Source organism: Anomaloglossus baeobatrachus, chromosome 6, assembly GCF_048569485.1.
Source record: "Anomaloglossus baeobatrachus isolate aAnoBae1 chromosome 6, aAnoBae1.hap1, whole genome shotgun sequence".
In the NCBI taxonomy this organism is placed as follows: Eukaryota; Metazoa; Chordata; class Amphibia; order Anura; family Aromobatidae; genus Anomaloglossus; species Anomaloglossus baeobatrachus.
This window is the reverse complement of record NC_134358.1, coordinates 512,576,513-512,602,306: the sequence shown is the minus strand read 5'-3', so window position 1 is coordinate 512,602,306 and position 25,794 is coordinate 512,576,513. Positions and strand designations below refer to the sequence as shown.

Genomic DNA, 25,794 nt, shown 5'->3' with positions numbered 1-25,794 from the left:
CAGGTTTTTAAACCCAGAGAGAAGCTTCAGCATAGAGTAGGTACCCAGTTATGAGATATGCTGTGACGTGGCTACTGGGCAGATATAAAAATGGCTGTTATTGTATGCTAAAAATCTCATTTTTCTTAGATTTTTCTTACCAATTTGATCATTGTTTAAAAAATTATTACGGCCTAAGTTGAAATTGGCGTTGAGGAACTCAGAACAAATCAGTCCATAGTTCAGATGATGGATCAGACTGATGACTTGTTACTGATGGCCTGTCTACATCACAATTCTTTACATTTAATAATGTTGAATAAATATTAAAGTCCAGGAAAACACCATTAAAGAGAACCTATCACCATGTTTTTCCTTTATAAGATGCAGCCACCACCAGTGACCCCTTATATACAGCATTCTAGAACATTGTATATAAGAGCCCAGGCCGCTTTGTAGAACGTAAAAAAATACCTTTATTATATTCACCTAGGGGGTGGTCTGGTCCGATGGGTGTCGCTGGTCTCGGTCCAAAGCCTCCTCCATCTTGTGCAGTCGCCGTCCTCCTGCCCAGCCCCGTGTGGATGATATGTCCTACATCATCCACACAGATTCCACCATTGCGCTCCTGCGCATGTACACTTTGATTTACCCTGCTGTGTGCAGAGCAAAGTACTATAATCCGCAGACACGAGGAAAGGTAAAAGAGTGTCCGCACATGTGCACTACAATACTGTGATCTACCCTCAGACGGGCAGATTAAAGTGTGCATGCGCAGGAGCGCAATGGTGGCCTAGGTGTAGATGATGTAGGATGCATCATCCACACAGGGCTGGGAAGGAGGATGATGATCACACAAGATGGAGAAGGTGCGGAACAGAGACCAGTGGCACCCATAGAACCGAACCGCCCCATAGGTGAGCATAATAAAAATCTACAGAGCGGCCTGCGCTCCTATATACAATATTCTGGAATACAGTATATAGAGGCTCACTGGTGGTGACCGTAGCTCATAAGGAAAAAACATGGTGAAAGGTTCCCTTAAAAGTGTCCTAATATTACAGAACAGATGAGACACAGCACAATGGGCCAGTCCGCTTCTCTTTATACATATATTTTGGCTACACACATGACTCTGTGCCAACTATGCCATGATGTGAAGTTTTTCACTGTGATCAGTTATATGAGAATCAAATGAATCATAGATCTCCGATCTCGCGGCCTCTGTGCTTCTTAGAAATTAATGTGTGTTAGAACAATAAACACTCACTGGACTTTGCACATATGATTAAAACATTTTTTATGATTGCAATGGAAATTGTTATATAAAAAACAAACAAAAGTAATTAAGCCTACCTCATAGACGAAATAAACTTTGGCTTCAACATAGATCCCCATACGAACCACAGCGCGGACTGCCGCATTCATACCTGAAAGAAAAAGTCAGATGAAATGTCCAATAATAATGTGAAAGCTATCTAAAATACATTGCGCTAAATTCTGAAATAGCTTAGTTTACACTTCAATTTAAGTATACTGCAAATATTGGGGGTTCCAAAATAAAAAAATGTAGACTCAAAAAAACCTTGATTTGCTTTTGCCTGTTGGATCGTTATCTTGCTGCAAAGTTTAAATTTGCTTAAAGTGTAATCATCATTTTAATTTATATGTGACGTGATGGGCACTCAATTGGGGGTCAAGGTTCTGAGACCGCCACCGATCGCTCAAAACACTACTCTGAAGTGCGCTGCTTTTGCAAGCGGCACACACAGATGGGTGTACGGGCTCCGGTCTGTACTCCGCTCTCACCATAGATTAGTGTACAGACCCAAGAGATTTACTATTAGAAGTTATCCACTATTCTAACTCATTTCATTTTTTATTCATCAATCTTGCTATTATGTGCCACTAAATGTATCCATACTCTTATAAAAATAATATAAACCTTTTATCATGCAGATGGCATCACTTGGTGTCTCCCAGCTGAAGCTCTGATGTTTACATCGATCTCTTCCTCTCCCCTAGCTTACTATGTGCTAATACTACAAGTTCCATAATGCATTGCTGTAACCTATGACACAGCACTTAGCACACCCCCTCTATTCTCCACCCTATGCTGCTGAAGATAGTGAGATACCAAGTGTCGGAGCAGCCTAGGGTAGGTACCAGCTCATCTGGCAATTGCCAGATGCCCAATACAGCCCTGTCACTGTGTTTGTTAAGTAAATTTCAGCACTTTTCAGCTCTCCAGGTCAGTAATTGGATTACATAAACCCTTTGCTTTTGAAATGCAGATGACAGCACTTCACTAGGTGTTGGCCCCTGATGTTACTGGTGAATTAAACTATCATCTCAGCTTGCATGAGGCAGAATTGTGATTCACTACGAAATATCCACACGCACCACCAGGAGGCCAGTGACAACTTCCTTTCATTTTGTCTGATTTCTGTGCTGGAAAAGGAAGTATCAGAGATAACAGAGGAGGAAGAAGAATCTGCATAAGAAACCAGTACTATGTGATCCCTACCGAGATGCACTCATAGAAGCTTCTCATCCAATACAAGTATATTACACAAGGTAATGTTTAGAAGAACTATGATATATGGCAAGAGGGTGAAAAAGTAGTGGAAAACCCCATTAAGCCCATAATGAAAATTCAGCTCTAGACTATCAAGCTACATGCACATGTTGAGTTTTTGGGGAGTTTTTTTACCTCAGTATTTCTAAGCCAAAACCAGGAGTGGGTGACATGTTCCTATTATACTTTTCCTCTGATTGTTCTACTTTTGGTTTTGGCTACGAATGCTAAGGTAAAAAAACTCACCAAATACTCAATGCGTGCACATGGCCTTACAAATACTGAGGTAAAAAACTCACCAAATACTCAATGTGTGAACGTGGCCTATGCCTTTTAACCCCTTCACGACCGCGGGCAGTAAAATTACGTCCTATTTTAACGTGACTTAACGACCAGGGACGTAATTTTACTGCCTAAACTTCATTTGATTGCCGTGGCCATAGCAACGGCTTTCAAATGATGTCCCCTGCTGTTTCTTACAGCAGGGGACCTTTGCTTGACCCCAAGGGGGGCGGCATCGCCACCCCCTATCGACGATCGATGTGATTGGCTGTTCAAATCTGAACCGCCAACCACATCGATCGCACTAATTTCGGCAAAAATAATGCCCGAATTAGTGCGATCCTGTGAGATCCAGCTATGAGATGCCGCAGCTGCTGCAGCATATCATAGGTGGACCTCAAACATGTCTCCCCCAGCCCCTGCAGCACTGATTGGAGCGATCGTGCTATGACGCGCAATCGCTCCAATCAGTGTGCAGTGGGGCGGTGTGATTTGCCGGTGGCCGCCCTCCCCAGGCCTGTGCTGGCCTGCGAGCCCTCCCCCAACATGTCTGCAGCGTGCAGTGGCTGGTACTTGTGGTACCACGCCACCGCCGCTGCTGCCGCCGCCCTAGCTGTCACCGCTGCTGCACGTGAGTACTGTGCTCACTTTGCAGCCAGCCCGTGCGCGCTCCCGTGGTGCCCCTGCGCGCTCCCGTGGTGCCCCTGCGCGCTGCCATGGTAGCCCCTGCCGTGCCCCCCCCCGCGATCTGCTCCCCCCAACCCCCCCCCCCCCCGACATCCCGATCTGCTCCCCCCGCGATCTGACTGCCTCCCCCATTATCTCTGTTCTGCAGCTCCCTCTCCGGTCTCCCCCTCTGCTCTACCCCTCCCCCTCTGCTTCCCCCCCCTCTCTGCTCTCACCCCCCCCCCCCCTCTCCCCCTCTGCTCTCCCCCGACGTCCTCTTACCTGTCTTCACCAGCCTGATCACATCTGCGTCCATCGCTGGGTCCTTCCTGGGCATTCTGCTGATCTGCCTGCTGCTCCTGTAAAGCTGTCCATCTCTCTGCCATCTGTTCCTCTGCAGCTCTTCTGGTCAGTGATCCTCCTGCTAGTCCTCTGGGTACTGTGAGTATAACTTTTTTTTTTTTTCCGTATCCCCTGTCCATTTTTACACCTCATCTGTCCGTGCGTCCCGCCAAGCGCTGATCAGGGATGCAGATAACGGATCGGCATCCCTGCTCAATTTTTGGCGTGACTTTTTTTTCCGTATCCCCGACGCTTTTTGTATCGCATCCGTCTGTGCGTCCCGCCAAGCGCTGATCAGGGATGCAGATAACGGATCGGCATCCCTGCTCAATTTTTGGCGTGACTTTTTTTTTTCCGTATCCCCGACGCTTTTTGTATCACATCCATCCGTGCGTCCCGCCAAGCGCTGATCAGGGATGCACATAACGGATCGGCATCCATGGTCAATTTTTGGCGTGACTTTTTTCCATATTTGCGACGCTTTTTGTATCGCATCCGTCCGTGCGTCCCACCAAGCGCTGATCAGGGATGCACATAACGTATCTGCATCCATGGTCAATTTTTGGCGTGACTTTTTTTTTTTTACGTATCCCCGACGCTTTTTTTTATCGCATCCGACCGTGCGTCCTGCAGCGGCCGATCAGTGCACTGCGTCTGTGCGTTTGAAAAGTCAAATGGCGCTCCTTCTCTTCTGAGCCCCGCCATGCGCTCAAACAATTTATTTCCACCACATATGAGGTATCTGCGTACTCAGGAGAAAATGCACAATACATTTTATGGTGCATTTTTTCCTGTTACCCTTGTGAAAAAAAAAGCTACCTAGTTGAAGCAACCGTTTTGTGGTAAAAAAAAAAATTTTTCTTTTCACGGCTCAACGCTATAAACTTCTGTGAAGCCCCCAGGTGTTCAAAGTGCACATCAAACATCTAGAAAAATTATTTGAGGGCTCTAGTTTCCAAAATGGTGTCACTTGTGGGGGAGCTCCACTGTTTAGGCACCATAGGGGGTCTCCAAACGTGACATGGCGTCCGCTAATGATTCAAACCAATTTTGCTGTCAAATGGCGCTCCTTCTCTTCTGAGCCCCGCCATGCGCCCAAACAATTACTTTCCACCACATATGAGGTATCTGCGTACTCAGGAGAAAATGCACAATACATTTTATGGTGCATTTTTTCCTGTTACCCTTGTGAAAAAAAAAGCTACCTAGTTGAAGCAACTGTTTTGTGGTAAAAAAAAAATTTTTTCTTTTCACGGCTCAACGCTATAAACTTCTGTGAAGCCCCCAGGTGTTCAAAGTGCACATCAAACATCTAGAAAAATTATTTGAGGGCTCTAGTTTCCAAAATGGTGTCACTTGTGGGGGAGCTCCACTGTTTAGGCACCATAGGGGGTCTCCAAACGTGACATGGCGTCCGCTAATGATTCCAACCAATTTTGCTGTCAAATGGCGCTCCTTCTCTTCTGAGCCCCGCCATGCGCCCAAACAATTACTTTCCACCACATATGAGGTATCTGTGTACTCAGGAGAAAATGCACAATACATTTTATGGTGCATTTTTTCCTGATAGCCTTGTGAAAAAAAAAAGCTACCTAGTTGAAGCAACCGTTTTGTGGTAAAAAAATTTTTTTTTCTTTTCACGGCTCAACGCTATAAACTTCTGTGAAGCCCCCAGGTGTTCAAAGTGCTCACCAAACATCTAGAAAAATTATTTGAGGGCTCTAGTTTCCAAAATGGGGTGACTTGTGGGGGAGCTCCATTGTTTAGGCACCTCAGGGGGTCTTCATACCCCACATGGCGTCCGCTAATGAGTGCAGCTAATTTTGCATTCAAAAATTCAAATGGCGCTCCTTGCCTTCCGAGCACTGCCGTGTGTCCAAAGATTTGATTTCCACCACATATGAGGTATCTGCGTATTCAGGAGAAAATGCACAATACATTTTATGGTGCATTTTTTCCTGTTACCCTTGTGAAAAAAAAAGCTACCTAGTTGAAGCAACCGTTTTGTTGTAAAAAAAATTTTTTTTCTTTTCACGGCTCAACGCTATAAACTTCTGTGAAGCCCCCAGGTGTTCAAAGTGCTCACCAAACATCTAGAACAATTATTTGAGGGCTCTAGTTTCCAAAATGGGGTCACTTGTGGGGGAGCTCCATTGTTTAGGCACCTCAGGGGGTCTTCAAACCCGACATGGCGTCCGCTAACAGGTGCAGCTAATTTTGCACTCAAAAATTCAAATGGCGCTCCTTGCCTTCCGAGCACTGCCGTGTGTCCAAACATTTGATTTCCACCACATATGAGGTATCTGCGTACTCAGGAGAAAATGCACAATACATTTTATGGTGCATTTTTTCCTGTTACCCTTGTGAAGAAAAAAGCTACCTAGTTAAAGCAACCGTTTTGTGGTAAAAAAAAATTTTTTCTTTTCACGGCTCAACGCTATAAACTTATGTGAAGCCCCCAGGGGTTCAAAGTGCTCACCAAACATCTAGAAAAATTATTTGAGGGCTCTAGTTTCCAAAATGGGGTCACTTGTGGGGGAGCTCCATTGGTTAGGCACCTCAGGGGGTCTTCAAACCCGACATGGCGTCCGCTAATGAGTGCAGCTAATTTTGCGTTCAAAAATTCAAATGGCGCTCCTTCCCTTCCGAGCTCTGCCGTGCGCCCAAACAATTGATTTTTACCACATATGGGGTATCAGCGTACTCAGGAGAACATGCACAATAAATTGTATTGTGTACTTTCTCTTTTCTCCCTTGTAAAAATGAAAATTTTATGGCTAAAGTAACATTTTTGTGTTAAAAAGTAAAATTTTCATTTTTTCCTTCAACATTGCTTTGGTTCCTGTGAAGCACCTAAAGGGTTAATAAACTTATTGGATGTGGTTTTGAGCAGTGTGAGGGGTGTAGTTTTTAGAATGGGGTCACTTTTGGGTATTTTCTGTCACCTAGGCCTCTCAAAGTCACCTCAAATGTAATGTGGTCCCTAAAAAAAAATTATTTTGTAAATTTTGTTGGAAAAATGAGAATTTGCTGATGACCTTTGACCCCTTCTAACTTCCTAACGGAAAAAAAATTTGTTTCGAAAATTGCGCTGATGTAAAGTACACAAGTGGGAAATGTTATTTAGTAACTATTTTGTGTGACATATCTCTCAGATTTATGGGCATAAATTTTCAAAGTTTGAAAATTGCGAAATTTTCAAAATTTTCGCCAAATTTCCTAAATTTTCACAAATAAACGCAAAAAATATCGGCCTAAATTTACCACTGACATGAAGCACAATATGTCACGAAAAAACAATCTCAGAATCGCCAGGATCCGTTGAAGCGTTCCAGAGTTATAACCTGTCAAAGTGACACTGGTCAGAATTGCAAAAAATGGCCCGGTCATTAGGGTGTTTTAGTGGCCGGGGGTGAAGGGGTTAATGCCCCCATACAGATTAGCAGGTGAACCCATCAATTTCTACTAGATGGGCTGACTATATCATGAGTATGGGGTCTTCCGACTTTCCCATGACGAATGAGGTTGGGCTGAGAAAAGCGGCAGCATGCTGCGTTTTGCTGCTACCGCCGTATCTCTCGCACCCATTCAAGTGAATGGATGCGAGAGATACATCGGACTACACTCGGATGTTATCCCAGTGCAGTGCGATATACGCACAGGCTGACAGTGGAGGAGATGGGAGGATTAACCCCTCCCTCTCCTCCGCAGCGCCCGCACTCAGCTTCACAGCTGTGACCCGATCGCAAGATCGGATTACAGTCGCATGACACTCGGCTCATGCTCGCAGCAGAGCCTGAGCCAGGGGACATTAGCATATCACATCCGATGCTCTCGCATCGGATGCCATACGCTCATGTGAGTCCAGCCTAACGGAGGATTACTGGACATGTGAACTCAGCCTTTTACAGCTTGGAAGTGCAGCTCTGAGGCTGGCCAGATTGCTGCCCTTGTGCTCCTCCAATGCTGCAGAGGCAAAGCTGACACTCTTTGCAGCATAGAAGAGGGCCTAGTTCAAATCAGTGTAAGGCCGGGGTCCCAATAACTTATAACATCATATGCCATATGCTAATGACCCTCGACTCAGGCTCTGCTGTGAGCGTGAACCGAGTGTGATCTTCTGTGATCCGATCTTGCCATCAGATCACAGGTGCGGAGAAGAGGAAGAGAGTACTTTCTCCATTGCCTGTCACTGTGTGTATCACACTGCACTTGGATGACATTTGAAAACAGTGCGATGTTTCACACGCTCCATGGACTTGTATGGGTGCGTGTGATGAGACTCGCAGACAATTGTGTCATGCTGCAAATTTTTCCTCAGTCCAATTAGAGCTGCATCACATCACAGATCTGAGCTGCATCATTTACTAACATTAGGCCAATTGCAATGCGAGCTTTTCTCACATTGCACACGCATGAGACATACGCCATATCCCTTTACGTCATTTGTCAATCTTCAGGAGCACTCACTCCTAGCAACTAAGAAGCTGGAAGGCAGATGAGCAGTGTGCTCCTGAAGAACATAGATCAGACAATCCCTTTTGGGCTATGCGCGCATGTTGTGTATTTTTAGTTTGCAGAACTTTCTGCACCGTTTCTGCATCTCTTGGTGGAAAAATGTGATGCAAAAGCGAGTGTTTTGCTGCTTTTTTGTTGCAATTTTGCATGCATTTTTCATTGCTGTAAATGGTGAAAAATGCAGGAAAAAACACAGATTATTTTTTGCACCAAATCTGCAAAGAAAAAACCTCCACCAATGCATTACACTTCAGGTTTCTCATTGACATTGCTGGTATAAAGATTTGCTTGCAATTTTGTGACAAAATTGCACTAAGATTAAAATGCGTCAGAAAAACGCACTGCGTGTGTGCTGCCCCGTGTCAGTAGCCGGGCTGCTTGGATCTGGATCCGCGGTGGCTCGAGGGGCGTCCGGACCGGGGGGTCGTGCGGCCACTCAAATGAAGGGGGGTATTTACAGGGGATTATGTTTAGAGTTTGTGACACCACCCGTGGTGTGTGGTAATGTGGAGTACCACGGCTGCAGTTGGGAGTACCCGGGGACGATGGAGTGGGGCAGCCGGTTAGAACCCTCCACGGGTAGGGGGGATGCCCCGGGACTCGGTGATGGCGATTGGGGAGTACCGAGGGGAGTGAAGGGGGTCACTTTCGTACTCACTCAGTCCATAAAGCCGACACTAACAACCGGATAAACCAAAATTCTGGATACTGCTGCCACTGAGGGGAGCTAGTTTGGGTCCCGTCCCCAATGGTGCTGCCTGGTGATCTGTGACCTTCTTCCTGGCACTCTTCTCTTCTTTGTTGGTCCCGGTAGCATAAAACTAGTTGGGTCCCGCTCCCCAGTGTGGCTAACTGTGGGAGCTTGCTCTCAGGGTTCACGCTTGGGATTTTCTGGACCATTTTAGTGGAAAGTCATATCCCCCTCGTTGTGCTAGTACCCCGATTTTGGAGCGGGTGGAGAGCGGCTCTTGAAGGCTCCGTTCTCATCGGGTAAATTGTCAGGTTGCCTGAAGCTACTCCCTTGACCTAGAGTCCACGTACCTCGTCGTGCCCTGGATCCAGCCCGGTGATGGTACAAGGCCGCCGGCTGTCCTCCTCGACAGTTACAAGCCCCTTGTCACAATCCCCTGCGACTGGGGGTCCAGCTCCTACTAGGCCCAGACCACCGTCTGCTACCTAGTTGCTTCCAAGGAGCCCGGCTCCTGACCTCCTCTCTCCTTCACTTCCTACACTTCACTCCTCACTCTCCACTTTCCAACTCTCAGACACCCCTGACCTCCCCTTAACCAACCCCTCAAGTAGGCGACCCTATTCCACTCAGGCTGTCCACTGGTGTGTCTGATGGGTGTGGTGCAGAGTGTACCTAGGACTTTAATTGGCTGTTGTAGGCAACACCACGTAGTTGGGGACCCATAACCAAGGAGGAGGTGGATATTGCACAGAAGGGCAGATTGCACAATACCCTGTGACGACCTGAAAGTCCAGGGCATCACATGTGCACACAGCCATAAATGGTTGTGCCCTTTCAGAAAACTTTTGTCTATAAACTATCCAGATCTCTATTGTTTGTCTGTAGTGCTGAAGTCACGCTGACAGCACTGCAGCCAATCACTGACCTCGGGGACTCTGCCCGTGTAGATGGCATTAGCCTCTGAGTTCACTGATCAGCTATAGCGGTGTCGACATGTTGTAAGGCTATGTGCCCATGGGACTCTGTACCCACGGATATATCCGCAGGTGCGACCGCAGGTTTCCTGCAGCTAATCCCCGGAATCCGCAGCTATACATAGCTGCGGGATTCCAGTGAAATAGCTGCGGTAAAGATGCGGACATTCGTGCAATTTACCTGCGGAGGTCCCGGCCTCTATCTCCAAAATCCGCGGGTACAGAGTCCCGTGGGCACATAGCCTTAGTGCTGCAGAAAAACAACACAAACCGGGGCAGCGGCAAAAAGCCGGGAGGGTAAGTAATATTTGTTTTTTAATAACTTTTATAGAAGAAAAGTTTCTAAAAGGGACAACACCTTTATGTCCCCCTTTATGTCATGGTCGGTACAAGAGAGAACTGAAGTACCATTTCTCTAACTTGCCATCAAAGGTACCTAATGGATATTGGTTTATCAGATAATTTAGAAGAGAAGGTAAGTAGGAGTTTTAAGGAAAAATTTCACAAAATGTCTACACAAATGCTTGCTTCATTGATTCTTCTGCTTCTGTGAAATTCCACGGTATATTGTAGGTGTGTGCTAGAACTAAACCCTGGTTCATTAACTTTTATGGATTATAGGAAGGTAGATTAAAATGTTTTACTGCATAAAAATGGTCTTAATGCTGAATATTTGTTGTACACTGTGTGCAGAATTATTAGACAAGTGAATATTTTGGCCATATCATCATTTTATGCAGATTTTCCAACACCAAGGTGTATAAAATTGAATGCTTATTGGATGAAGCACATCAGGTGATGTGTGTATTTGTGTAAATGAGGAGGGTGTGATCTAAGGATATTAATAGAGGAGGGTGTGATCCAAGGATATCAATACCTTTATGAAGGTGTGCAGAATTATTAGGTAGCTCGAATTCCTCAGGCAAAATGGGCCAAAATGAAATTTAACCAACTCTGAAAAGTTAAAAATTGTTACAAGTCTTATAGAGGGATGTAACAGTTTTGAAATTGTTCAGATAATGGGCAGTGATGACAAAACCATCAAAAGTATTGTTGCAAATAGTCAACAGTGTAGAAAAAAACGTGATGAGAAGAAGATGCAATGATTTGAGAAGAATCAACCGTGAAGCGACCAGGAGGCCATTATCCTCCAGAGCTGTCATATTCCAGAACTCCAACCTCCCTGGAGAACCCAGAAGTATAAGGGGTTCAGTGCTTAGAGATACGGCCGAGGTAAGGAAGCTGAAACCGACCACCACTGAGCAACACAAAGAAGGGGAAACGTCAAGAAATATCCGAAGACAGATTTATCAAAGGTTTTATGGACTGATGAGATGAGAGCGACTCTCCATGGAACAGATGGATGGTCATGTGGGTGATCACTAATGGGCACAGACCTCCACCCTCATAACAGTATGGTGCAGGTATGAGCTAGTTTGACCTTTTTGACCTTTTTGTGTTGAAGATAAAATCAAAATCAACCAATTGCCAATTTTTAGAAGCAAGTGGTACAGAACAAAGTCTGCATCTTTCAAGAAAACCATGATTTTTATGCAGGACAATGCTCCATCACAGCATCGAAGTCTCACTGCTCGGCTACCAGTAAGGGCCGTTTCACACATCCAGCATTTTGCCGGATTGACGGATCCGGCACACTCCAGTACAGTGTATACAGTACTATGGCATCGCGGAAACCTCTGGTCACATGCTGTCATGTGACCGGAGCATGTGACTGGAGCTTGCCGCAATGCCATTGTACAGTATTAACACTGTATTGAAGTGTGCCGGATCTGTCAATCCGGCGAAATGCTGGATGTGTGAAACGTTCCTAAGGGTCTTAAGGATTAAAGAATAGTGACCCAGCCCCTTCCTCACCTGACCCACTGTATATTTTTGGACTCGGTGTAAAATCCGTAGCTTTTCTTTTGTTCCTGTGTCTATCCTTTCCTGAGAAATGGTCCCCTTTTCCCTGTATGCAAATTTAGTCTTGTTTTCCAAGTAAGCGTGGTCCTCAACTCCTTAGGGCCAGGCTCAGTTGGCTAACAACACTAAAAACGGAGATTTGCAGAAACAAAAAATAAACAGGGCCAAGTTCAGGACAGTGACATTTACATCAAGTAATAAATATACATGCCGTTAATGGGGCGGCGCAGGCATGAGGTGGAGAACAATAGCTGTAACCGAGTCCCCCGCACTGACTGACAGCCGCTCAACATTAGAACCCCCTGTCAGTCAGTGCGGGGGGCAGGGTTACGGCCACCGCTCTCCATAACACAGAGCGGTGACTGAATTTAACCCAGGAGGATTAAAGTTCTTTACCTCCCAGCATCGGGCTTTAATTTGTAGGTGCCAGGCAAGTTTCAAACGCTAGTAACCTGCAGATTAACCCCATATCTGCAGGGTAATAGAGTTTTTACAGGTGACAGGTTCCCTTTAAGCATAGTGAGCAGTGCTAAAGGATGTTGTATCAACAGGTGCCTGCAAGGACTCGGGCATGACACCTGCCATAGGCCCCTGTTTACATAATGTCATGAGGAAGTGATTGTTGCTGGTAAAACACTTCAGGCCATGTTTCTACATAGTGTAATCACTGCTTTTTTTTACACTGAGCTTTTGTGCAGCACTTAGAGATATCCTGTCAGCATGATTTTATAATGTAAAGAAAATATAAGTCTGTAATGGCACTGTTGTTCTTTTTTAAACCCTTCCGACATCTGACGTACATGTACGGTGTAAGTTGGTAGTCGGTGTATGGAACAGACTGAGCACATCTCATACCAGTAGGTAATGACTGTGTGTTACAGCCAGGACCAGCCTTTAGCAGGTGTGTCACTGTATATGCCCATTGTCAACCACATGATGCCATCATAGGTAGCTGATGGGTTCCTATGACAGCCGGGGGTCTGTTGAAGACCACCATGCCTGTTATCTCAGAGCTCCCTTGAAACTCAGCCTGTAGCCGGGCTTCAAAGGAGACTGTGAACAAAATGAACAAACTGTAGAATGTATCCAAATATGGAATCAATAAAAACATCTCACACTGCAAAAAAGAAACCCTCACAGAGCTCTATTGACCAAAATATTAAAATATTATAGGTTTTGGAAAATGGCAACACAATGAAAAAAAAAAAATAACTTCTAAAATAAAAAAACTGGACAAATTTGGTATCACCGTAATAGTACTGATGGGGAGAATAATATGATCAGGTTATTTTTACCACATATTATACACCACACAAACAATACCCCAAAAACAATGGCAGAATTACACAGGTTTTTTTTGCAATTTCACCATACTGTTTTCCAGAGCACTATGTAGTAAAATGAATGGTGCCATTCAAAAGTAAGACTTGTCCTGCAAAAAAACAAACTCTCATATATGGATTGAAAATAAAAAAAAAGTTATAGCTCTTTAAAGAGGAGAAGGAAAAAAAACAAAGCAGAAATTGTTGAGAAGGGTTGAAGTTTTCTGGTAATTAGATTTCGGTGCACAGGGGCTGGACTGTATTGGGTCTTCTCCTCCCCGTTTGTGATTCCCTGGCCCCTCCACCTGCCTATGATCCATGAATGACCAGTCACTGCTGTGATTTCAGACAGAGGACAAAGGTCAGTCACAGAGCAGAGGCAGGCAGAGGGGCCGGTAAATCACAGACGGGGAGGAGAAGACCCAATACAGTGCCCCGAAACCTAATGAGCCAAACACTGCCAAACTGTGAACACAAAGACTGTTAGATGTCAGGCAGTGTCCATAGGATTCCATATTGTATTTCCATATGGTATCTCAGAAAGAGTTTCCATTCACAGACCAGAGGCAGGCAGTGGGGTTGGAGAATCACAGACGGGGAGTAGAAGACCCAGTATAGTCCAGTCCCTGTGCACTGAAATCTAATGTCTAATGAGCCAAACTGCGAACACAAAGCCTGTAAGGTGTCATGCAGCATCCATGGAATTACATATTATATTTCTATATGATATCTCAGTAAGGGATTTCATTCTCCCCTACAAGAGAATTTCTACGTAATACGCCACAGATGAAATATATACAGTAACTATTGGTTGAACCAAAGGAACAGCTTGATCCCAGAAGATTTCTCCACACAACATGGATCCATAAGAGTGGTGCATGAGGCCTAACTCTGTAGACCGTATGCAGAATATATTGTGGACCTTTTATTTCAGCATTGCTGCCCACTCATTTTGATTAATGGGGGTCTCCATGAAATATCGCTATCCATCTTATATTCTACGTGGCAATGCAGGATGGAATATCTGGCACATGCCTTTTCTCATAGATTCCAGTATTTTAAAAGCTGGAAAGTCAGGACGTGGGTGATATAAATATACTATTAATACACTGTATGCTTGGTTCCATAGCTGTGTAATAGGCTTACAGGATTTACAGGGGCCTTATCTTTTCTTCATTCAACTGACTAGAAAGGGACCCTCCCACGTTTCCTCCATGTACTCGTCCCTATAATTACAATGCACACATTTTTTTACAAGATCATTTATTCTTTAATCCTCTGGATCATTGTTTTAGGAAAATAGGAAATATGGATTAAAGTCGTGATTTAGGTGTTCTCCAGAATGACATGAGAAGGGAGCAAGAAAACGAGATAATCCGTAAAGTCTGATAATCTGGCACCTGCTTCCAGCACAGAACATGTAGACTGAAAGACGCATTTCAGAATTCATGTTATGGGAAAAACATTCAGACCCCTGCAACGCCACACAAAAATTTCTCAACCTTGAAAAAGGGATAAATAGGGATGATCGAATATCAAAAATATTCGGCTTCGCGAATATTCGACGAATAGGTTGCCACTATGCGAATATTCGATGCACAATGTAAGTCTATGGGAAGCCCGAAAAGTTGCTATTCAGTAACTATTCGGGTTTCCCATAGACTTACATTGCTCATCGAATATTTGCAAATAGTCCAATAGCGGCGACCTATTCGTCGAATATGGGCATAGCCGAATATTTGAAGTATTCGATCATCCCTAATAAAGAATAAGAATAAAAAAATCTAACAGCAGATACTTTTTGTTTTTTTCTACCAATATGCAGAAATTAAAAAGGTGGACCACTACAATAAATAGTGCCCATATCGATTTAAAGCTGTGAAAGAATTCTTTTTCCCAAATACCTTTTTTTTTCTAATTGTGCCTGTGAACAGTGCTATCACCGTCCACTCAGTCCCCATCACGTGACCCCCGGCTGCAGCGGCCTCTAATATCCAGTGATGTCACATCAAATTCTGGAATTGAAAGTTGACCCAGCATCACCGAGATGTGACCCAGTCTCCCTGAGTGACTGGGCTGTGGGCAGAGTTTCACCACACGTCACAGCCCAAAATATATATTACATAATATATATCTGCAGGATCAGGGTGCATCAGTGTCAGCGCGAACTATCCGTCGATATCTCAATGAAATGAAACATTATGGAGGAGACCCAGGAGGACACCACTGCTGACCCAGAGACATAATAAAGCTAAACTGCAGATTTCCAAAATGTACATAAGCCATAAATGTACAAAATTCTCCTGGGAAAGCATCTTGTGGACAGATGAGACTAAGATAGAGCTTTTTAATAAAGAACATCATTCTACTGTTTACAAAAAGCGGAATGAAGCCTACAAAAAAAAGAACACAGTACCTACAGTCAAATATGGAGGTTCACAGATGTTTTGTGTTTTTTTTTTTGCTGTCTCTGGTACTGGGTGTTTTCACTGTGTGCAAGGCATCATGAAATCTGAAGATTACCAAAGTATTTCGGGTCGCAATGTAGTGCCGAGTGTCAGAAAGCTGTTTTTTTGTCTAAGGTCATGGGTCTACCAGCAGGCTCTAAATCCCAATGGTCTAAAATTCAATTTGAGAGTCGTAAGAAGACTGTCTATAGTTATAGTAAGTGATTGATTACAGTTATTTATTCCAAAGGGTGTGCAATCAAATATTAAGGTGAGGGTGCCAACAAGATTGTCCGGCCCATTTTTGGAGTTTTGTGTGAAATTACGGTATATAAAAGTTGCCTTTTTCTCTATGTTGTTTTTGTGTTGTTCCGAGAAATAAACACGTGTATAACAAAACATGTATAATTGCAATAATTTTCTGGGACAAATACTTTATTTTCTGGAATAATTGCAAGGGTGCCAACACTTTCAGCCCTGACTGTAATATATATTGTATATGTATATAGTAAATAAATAAGATATAGACTCACGTCTGCCAGTACACAACTTGTATTTTTTACATGACTTTACCAGTAATTGTGTATTTACACTATGGAACAATCACTGATGGCGCCATGGAGAATATATATGTTGTCTGGACACTGGCCAAGCCTGTATTGACGATAACCAATACCGAGGGGACCTCGGCTTCCATCTGAAGAGTCTGAAGGACGAAGCAATATTATGTATTCTAAATTTGGAGGATAAAAGGTCTATTTTAAGCCAGGGGCCTGCTGGTTTATTTTCCCAACAGGCTCCACTGACAGAAGCCGCCCCACCTCCACAATGCAATCTCTTCTAAATATTCTGTCCATTCATCCTAATGACCTTGCATGTTTGCACTGAGGGTCACAGCCGATGCTCCAGAACTATTTTAATGCACCCTGGTGTCCTTCTACCATGGATCCATTCACCTTCACAGCCCTTCGATCCTTGTCTTCAGTTTTTAGTTTTATAAGTCAATAATGTAATTATTTCTATTTTTTATCCTCCCGAGTCTTAATTATATTGTCCCAGATTCCAATAAAACTGAAATATAATTGTTAAGAACAGTTTGTGTCATGCAAAGTACACGAGTTTGAAGCCGGAAGTACGTGTACACACAGCTTCATAGTGCGCATGATCGACAGTCCGGATCATGAGCACTGAGCTGAAATCCAGGACTTGGACGCGATGGCAGCGGAGAGGTGAGCACGAGCATCCTCTGACAGACAATTAGGCAGGGATTAGGATTATGCACCCAGAACTGCTCATGGCTCTGGGTGCATAATGCACCTGACAGGTTCCCTTTAATTGGTGAAACAGAGCCCAGACCTCAACCCCATGCAGCATATTTAGGATGAACTAGAATGGAGACTGTGATCCTGGCCCTGTCCTCCATATCATTGTCTGACCTTACAAATGCTCATTTGGGTGAATGGGCAAAGATCTCATCAGAGCTTACATAATCTGGCCAAACTGTGCATCAAGTACCTCAATGTTATAATAAAAAAAGTGTATATCTCAGCTCAACCAATCCATGTATCACCTGGATCCTTCAATCATGGACAGTGCAAGGAGGCCAATCTCAATGTTATACGTATAGTCTATAGAGCAGTAACACAATTAAAAAATTATGTATTTAAGGGGAACCTGTCACGTGAAAAAATACTATTAACTTGCAGATATGGGATTAATCTGTAGGTTAAAGGGAATCTGTCACCAGGTTTTTCCCAAATAAAGTGAGGCCACCAGTTATTCGTTATATATAGCATTCTAGAATGTTGTATATATGTCCCTAATCCTCTATGAATAACGTACAAAATAGCTTTATTTGCATATACTCACCTGCAGGGTAAACCGGTCTAATGGGTGTAGCTGATCTTGATCCAGCGATTCCTCTATTTTTGTGATTGCACTCCTCATGTGGATGACGCATCCTACTTCATCAACAGTGTTCTCCATAGCACTCCTGTGCATGCGCACTTCTCTCTTCCACGCTGAGGGCAGAGCAAAGTGTTGTAGTGCGCATGCGTGGGTGCGCTGTGACCTTTTCCCCCACATGTGCATTACAATACTGTGCTCTGCCTCAGCCGGGCAGAGAGACTTATACCTGTGCAGGAGCGCGATGGAGGACATTGTGTGAAAGTCGATGGATGTGTCATCCACACGAAGCAAGAAGAAAGGAGGTGTCGGGTAAAGACTGGCGACCTCCATCAGACCGGACTGTCCCAGGTGAGTATAATAAAGGCTATTTGTTACATTACACAGTGGCTTGGGGACATACAGTATATCACAAAACTGAGTACACCCCTCACATTTTTGTAAATATTTTATCATATCTTTTCATGAAACAACACTGAAGATCTGACACTTTGATACAATGTACAATAGTCAGTGTGCAGCTTGTATAACAGTGTAAATTTGGTGTCCTCTAAATAACTCAACACAGCCATTAATGTCTAAACTGCTGGCAACAGATGTGAGTACACCCCTAAGTGAAAATGGCCAAATTGTGCCCAAAGTGTCAATATTTTGTGTGGCCACCATTATTTTCAAGCACTGCCTTAACTCTCGGGCATGGAGTTCACTAGAACTTCACAGGAGCCACTGGATCCTCTTCCATCCTCCATGACAACATCACAGAGCTTGTGGATCATAGAGACCCTGCGCTCCTCCACCTTCCATTGCAGGAGGCCCCACAGATGCTCAATAGGGTTTAGGACTGGAGACATGCTTGGCCAGTCCCTCAGTTTCTTTAGCAAGGCAGTGATCAACCTGGAGGTCTGTTTGTGGTCGTTATCATAGAAACAACAAAGAGCCAGCACCAATGTGCACTAAGGCATCAAATATTCCAAACTGCATTATAAAAAAAATTTTTTTGAGATTTTTGGCAAAAAATTGCAATTTCTTGAGCTGCTTCGCCACGTCACGGCAAATCTCATTTGAAGCAGTCCTACACTAAAATATTTTTATAAAATGTGCCATGCGGCCTCACACATGAATAACAGAACTGCTCTCAGCAGCACTCACCTGGTCTATTGCAGTCCCGTACCCATGACTGAGTCACGGTTGTGGGCGGGACAGGTCCAAGCAAATGCTGCATGAAGTATATATATAGCCTGTGGACAAAGCCTGATGACCCAATGTGAACAGTCACCAAACGCCAAAATCTATACAGATGGAATACATCCCAAATTGGGGTGCGTAGCAAGGTGGAGGTCAACCACCGACCAATTCAACAAAGAAACAACAAAGAGCCAGCACCAATGTGCACTAAGGCATCAAATATTCCAAACTGCATTATAAAAAAATTTTTTTTGAGATTTTTGGCAAAAAATTGCAATTTCTTGAGCTGCTTCGCCACGTCACGGCAAATCTCATTTGAAGCAGTCCTACACTAAAATATTTTTATAAAATGTGCCATGCGGCCTCACACATGAATAACAGAACTGCTCTCAGCAGCACTCACCTGGTCTATTGCAGTCCCGTACCCATGACTGAGTCACGGTTGTGGGCGGGACAGGTCCAAGCAAATGCTGCATGAAGTATATATATAGCCTGTGGACAAAGCCTGATGACCCAATGTGAACAGTCACCAAACGCCAAAATCTATACAGATGGAATACATCCCAAATTGGGGTGCGTAGCAAGGTGGAGGTCAACCACCGACCAATTCAACAAAGAAACAACAAAGAGCCAGCACCAATGTGCACTAAGGCATCAAATATTCCAAACTGCATTATAAAAAAAATTTTTTTTTGAGATTTTTGGCAAAAAATTGCAATTTCTTGAGCTGCTTCGCCACGTCACGGCAAATCTCATTTGAAGCAGTCCTACACTAAAATATTTTTATAAAATGTGCCATGCGGCCTCACACATGAATAACAGAACTGCTCTCAGCAGCACTCACCTGGTCTATTGCAGTCCCGTACCCATGACTGAGTCACGGTTGTGGGCGGGACAGGTCCAAGCAAATGCTGCATGAAGTATATATATAGCCTGTGGACAAAGCCTGATGACCCAATGTGAACAGTCACCAAACGCCAAAATCTATACAGATGGAATACATCCCAAATTGGGGTGCGTAGCAAGGTGGAGGTCAACCACCGACCAATTCAACAAAGAAACAACAAAGAGCCAGCACCAATGTGCACTAAGGCATCAAATATTCCAAACTGCATTATAAAAAAAATTTTTTTGAGATTTTTGGCAAAAAATTGCAATTTCTTGAGCTGCTTCGCCACGTCACGGCAAATCTCATTTGAAGCAGTCCTACACTAAAATATTTTTATAAAATGTGCCATGCGGCCTCACACATGAATAACAGAACTGCTCTCAGCAGCACTCACCTGGTCTATTGCAGTCCCGTACCCATGACTGAGTCACGGTTGTGGGCGGGACAGGTCCAAGCAAATGCTGCATGAAGTATATATATAGCCTGTGGACAAAGCCTGATGACCCAATGTGAACAGTCACCAAACGCCAAAATCTATACAGATGGAATACATCCCAAATTGGGGTGCGTAGCAAGGTGGAGGTCAACCACCGACCAATTCAACAAAGAAACAACAAAGAGCCAGCACCAATGTGCACTAAGGCATCAAATATTCCAAACTGCATTATAAAAAAAATTTTTTTTGAGATTTTTGGCAAAAAATTGCAATTTCTTGAGCTGCTTCGCCACGTCACGGCAAATCTCATTTGAAGCAGTCCTACACTAAAATATTTTTATAAAATGTGCCATGCGGCCTCACACATGAATAACAGAACTGCTCTCAGCAGCACTCACCTGGTCTATTGCAGTCCCGTACCCATGACTGAGTCACGGTTGTGGGCGGGACAGGTCCAAGCAAATGCTGCATGAAGTATATATATAGCCTGTGGACAAAGCCTGATGACCCAATGTGAACAGTCACCAAACGCCAAAATCTATACAGATGGAATACATCCCAAATTGGGGTGCGTAGCAAGGTGGAGGTCAACCACCGACCAATTCAACAAAGAAACAACAAAGAGCCAGCACCAATGTGCACTAAGGCATCAAATATTCCAAACTGCATTATAAAAAAAATTTTTTTTTGAGATTTTTGGCAAAAAATTGCAATTTCTTGAGCTGCTTCGCCACGTCACGGCAAATCTCATTTGAAGCAGTCCTACACTAAAATATTTTTATAAAATGTGCCATGCGGCCTCACACATGAATAACAGAACTGCTCTCAGCAGCACTCACCTGGTCTATTGCAGTCCCGTACCCATGACTGAGTCACGGTTGTGGGCGGGACAGGTCCAAGCAAATGCTGCATGAAGTATATATATAGCCTGTGGACAAAGCCTGATGACCCAATGTGAACAGTCACCAAACGCCAAAATCTATACAGATGGAATACATCCCAAATTGGGGTGCGTAGCAAGGTGGAGGTCAACCACCGACCAATTCAACAAAGAAACAACAAAGAGCCAGCACCAATGTGCACTAAGGCATCAAATATTCCAAACTGCATTATAAAAAAAAAATTTTTTTGAGATTTTTGGCAAAAAATTGCAATTTCTTGAGCTGCTTCGCCACGTCACGGCAAATCTCATTTGAAGCAGTCCTACACTAAAATATTTTTATAAAATGTGCCATGCGGCCTCACATATAAATAGCAGAACTGCTCTCAGCAGCACTCACCTGGTCTATTGCAGTCCCGTACCCATGACTGAGTCACGGTTGTGGGCGGGACAGGTCCAAGCAAATGCTGCATGAAGTATATATATAGCCTGTGGACAAAGCCTGATGACCCAATGTGAACAGTCACCAAACGCCAAAATCTATACAGATGGAATACATCCCAAATTGGGGTGCGTAGCAAGGTGGAGGTCAACCACCGACCAATTCAACAAAGAAACAACAAAGAGCCAGCACCAATGTGCACTAAGGCATCAAATATTCCAAACTGCATTATAAAAAAAATTTTTTTGAGATTTTTGGCAAAAAATTGCAATTTCTTGAGCTGCTTCGCCACGTCACGGCAAATCTCATTTGAAGCAGTCCTACACTAAAATATTTTTATAAAATGTGCCATGCGGCCTCACACATGAATAACAGAACTGCTCTCAGCAGCACTCACCTGGTCTATTGCAGTCCCGTACCCATGACTGAGTCACGGTTGTGGGCGGGACAGGTCCAAGCAAATGCTGCATGAAGTATATATATAGCCTGTGGACAAAGCCTGATGACCCAATGTGAACAGTCACCAAACGCCAAAATCTATACAGATGGAATACATCCCAAATTGGGGTGCGTAGCAAGGTGGAGGTCAACCACCGACCAATTCAACAAAGAAACAACAAAGAGCCAGCACCAATGTGCACTAAGGCATCAAATATTCCAAACTGCATTATAAAAAAAATTTTTTTGAGATTTTTGGCAAAAAATTGCAATTTCTTGAGCTGCTTCGCCACGTCACGGCAAATCTCATTTGAAGCAGTCCTACACTAAAATATTTTTATAAAATGTGCCATGCGGCCTCACACATGAATAACAGAACTGCTCTCAGCAGCACTCACCTGGTCTATTGCAGTCCCGTACCCATGACTGAGTCACGGTTGTGGGCGGGACAGGTCCAAGCAAATGCTGCATGAAGTATATATATAGCCTGTGGACAAAGCCTGATGACCCAATGTGAACAGTCACCAAACGCCAAAATCTATACAGATGGAATACATCCCAAATTGGGGTGCGTAGCAAGGTGGAGGTCAACCACCGACCAATTCAACAAAGAAACAACAAAGAGCCAGCACCAATGTGCACTAAGGCATCAAATATTCCAAACTGCATTATAAAAAAAATTTTTTTGAGATTTTTGGCAAAAAATTGCAATTTCTTGAGCTGCTTCGCCACGTCACGGCAAATCTCATTTGAAGCAGTCCTACACTAAAATATTTTTATAAAATGTGCCATGCGGCCTCACACATGAATAACAGAACTGCTCTCAGCAGCACTCACCTGGTCTATTGCAGTCCCGTACCCATGACTGAGTCACGGTTGTGGGCGGGACAGGTCCAAGCAAATGCTGCATGAAGTATATATATAGCCTGTGGACAAAGCCTGATGACCCAATGTGAACAGTCACCAAACGCCAAAATCTATACAGATGGAATACATCCCAAATTGGGGTGCGTAGCAAGGTGGAGGTCAACCACCGACCAATTCAACAAAGAAACAACAAAGAGCCAGCACCAATGTGCACTAAGGCATCAAATATTCCAAACTGCATTATAAAAAAAATTTTTTTGAGATTTTTGGCAAAAAATTGCAATTTCTTGAGCTGCTTCGCCACGTCACGGCAAATCTCATTTGAAGCAGTCCTACACTAAAATATTTTTATAAAATGTGCCATGCGGCCTCACACATGAATAACAGAACTGCTCTCAGCAGCACTCACCTGGTCTATTGCAGTCCCGTACCCATGACTGAGTCACGGTTGTGGGCGGGACAGGTCCAAGCAAATGCTGCATGAAGTATATATATAGCCTGTGGACAAAGCCTGATGACCCAATGTGAACAGTCACCAAACGCCAAAATCTATACAGATGGAATACATCCCAAATTGGGGTGCGTAGCAAGGTGGAGGTCAACCACCGACCAATTCAACAAAGAAACAACAAAGAGCCAGCACCAATGTGCACTAAGGCATCAAATATTCCAAACTGCATTATAAAAAAAATTTTTTTTGAGATTTTTGGCAAAAAATTGCAATTTCTTGAGCTGCTTCGCCACGTCACGGCAAATCTCATTTGAAGCAGTCCTACACTAAAATATTTTTATAAAATGTGCCATGCGGCCTCACACATGAATAACAGAACTGCTCTCAGCAGCACTCACCTGGTCTATTGCAGTCCCGTACCCATGACTGAGTCACGGTTGTGGGCGGGACAGGTCCAAGCAAATGCTGCATGAAGTATATATATAGCCTGTGGACAAAGCCTGATGACCCAATGTGAACAGTCACCAAACGCCAAAATCTATACAGATGGAATACATCCCAAATTGGGGTGCGTAGCAAGGTGGAGGTCAACCACCGACCAATTCAACAAAGAAACAACAAAGAGCCAGCACCAATGTGCACTAAGGCATCAAATATTCCAAACTGCATTATAAAAAAAAAATTTTTATGAGATTTGCCGTGACGTGGCGAAGCAGCTCAAGAAATTGCAATTTTTTGCCAAAAATCTCAAAAAAAAAAAAAAAAAATAAAAAAAAAATTTTTATAATGCAGTTTGGAATATTTGATGCCTTAGTGCACACTGGTGCTGGCTCTTTGTTGTTTCTTTGTTGAATTGGTCGGTGGTTGACCTCCACCTTGCTATGCACCCCAATTTGGGATGTATTCCATCTGTATAGATTTTGGCGTTTGGTGACTGTTCACATTGGGTCATCAGGCTTTGTCCACAGGCTATATATATACTTCATGCAGCATTTGCTTGGACCTGTCCCGCCCACAGCCATGACTCAGTCATGGGTACGGGACTGCAATAGACCAGGTGAGTGCTGCTGAGAGCAGTTCTGCTATTTATATGTGAGGCCGCATGGCACATTTTATAAAAATATTTTAGTGTAGGACTGCTTCAAATGAGATTTGCCGTGACGTGGCGAAGCAGCTCAAGAAATTGCAATTTTTTGCCAAAAATCTCAAAAAAAAAAAAAAAAATTTTTATAATGCAGTTTGGAATATTTGATGCCTTAGTGCACACTGGTGCTGGCTCTTTGTTGTTTCTTTGTTGAATTGGTCGGTGGTTGACCTCCACCTTGCTATGCACCCCAATTTGGGATGTATTCCATCTGTATAGATTTTGGCGTTTGGTGACTGTTCACATTGGGTCATCAGGCTTTGTCCACAGGCTATATATATACTTCATGCAGCATTTGCTTGGACCTGTCCCGCCCACAGCCATGACTCAGTCATGGGTACGGGACTGCAATAGACCAGGTGAGTGCTGCTGAGAGCAGTTCTGCTATTTATATGTGAGGCCGCATGGCACATTTTCTAAAAATATTTTAGTGTAGGACTGCTTCAAATGAGATTTGCCGTGACGTGGCGAAGCAGCTCAAGAAATTGCAATTTTTTGCCAAAAATCTCAAAAAAAAAAAAAAAAAATTTTTATAATGCAGTTTGGAATACTTGATGCCTTAGTGCACACTGGTGCTGGCTCTTTGTTGTTTCTGTGGTCGTTATCATGTTAAGCTAGTTTCACACTTGCATTGGACGGGATCCGTAGCATTGTGTTGTGTGACGGATGCAACGGATGCGTTGCATATAGTGGCACAACGGATGCTACGGATCGTACAAAATAACGCAATCCGTTATAGGTTTTTTTTCCTTGACTTTACACATCTGGGCATGCGCAGTTGTGTAAAGACGGATGCGTTAACTGAATCCGTCAAATGACGGATTCTAATGGAATCCGCCACCATAGGCGTCCATTATAAAAACAACGGACGCCGACGGAATCCTGCCGGTTGCGTTTTTTTGAAGTGCAGAAAAACGCTACATGCAGCGTTCCATCCGCCCGACGGTCACTGACGGTCAGCGTCAAAACAACTGATGCGCCGCGGGGCGGATGCAATGCAAGACTATCCATTGCTATCTGTAGCTAATAGAAGTCTATGAGGCATATAACGGTTTCCTGCAACGGTTACCGTAATTCCTCAAGGCTGCGGATAGCAACGGAAGCCGTCCAACACAAGTGTGAAAGTAGCCTTAGAATACAAAGGGAGGGGATCATGCCCTGCTTCACTATGTCATGTTGCCATTCAGGGTACCCTCAATAAATTGGAGCTTGCCACACATGCTTGACACCATCTGAACCAAATAAGCAGGACATGGTTCCAGTAATCCATGTTCTTAGTCTGCTTGTCTTCAGTAAACTGTTTGCGGCTTTCGTTTGTATCATCTTTAGAAAATCTTCCTTCTGGGACCACAGCAATGCAAACCAATGTGATGCAAAGTGCGTAGGGTCTAAGCACTGACAGGCGGACCACCCCACTCCTTTAACCCCCGCAAAG

General features: G+C 43.9%; 1 protein-coding gene across 5 annotated transcripts in view; it reads right to left on the bottom strand.

The window, feature by feature from the left end:
• The window catches only part of PFKP (phosphofructokinase, platelet), a 180,557-nt gene that overhangs the window by 146,571 nt on the left and 8,192 nt on the right, over positions 1-25,794 (bottom strand). For all 5 annotated transcript variants that reach the window (XM_075315472.1, XM_075315473.1, XM_075315476.1 and 2 more), the window contains exon 2: positions 1,336-1,409. In XM_075315472.1, the coding sequence (XP_075171587.1) occupies positions 1,336-1,409 (74 nt within the window). The remainder of the gene's footprint in view (positions 1-1,335; positions 1,410-25,794) is intronic.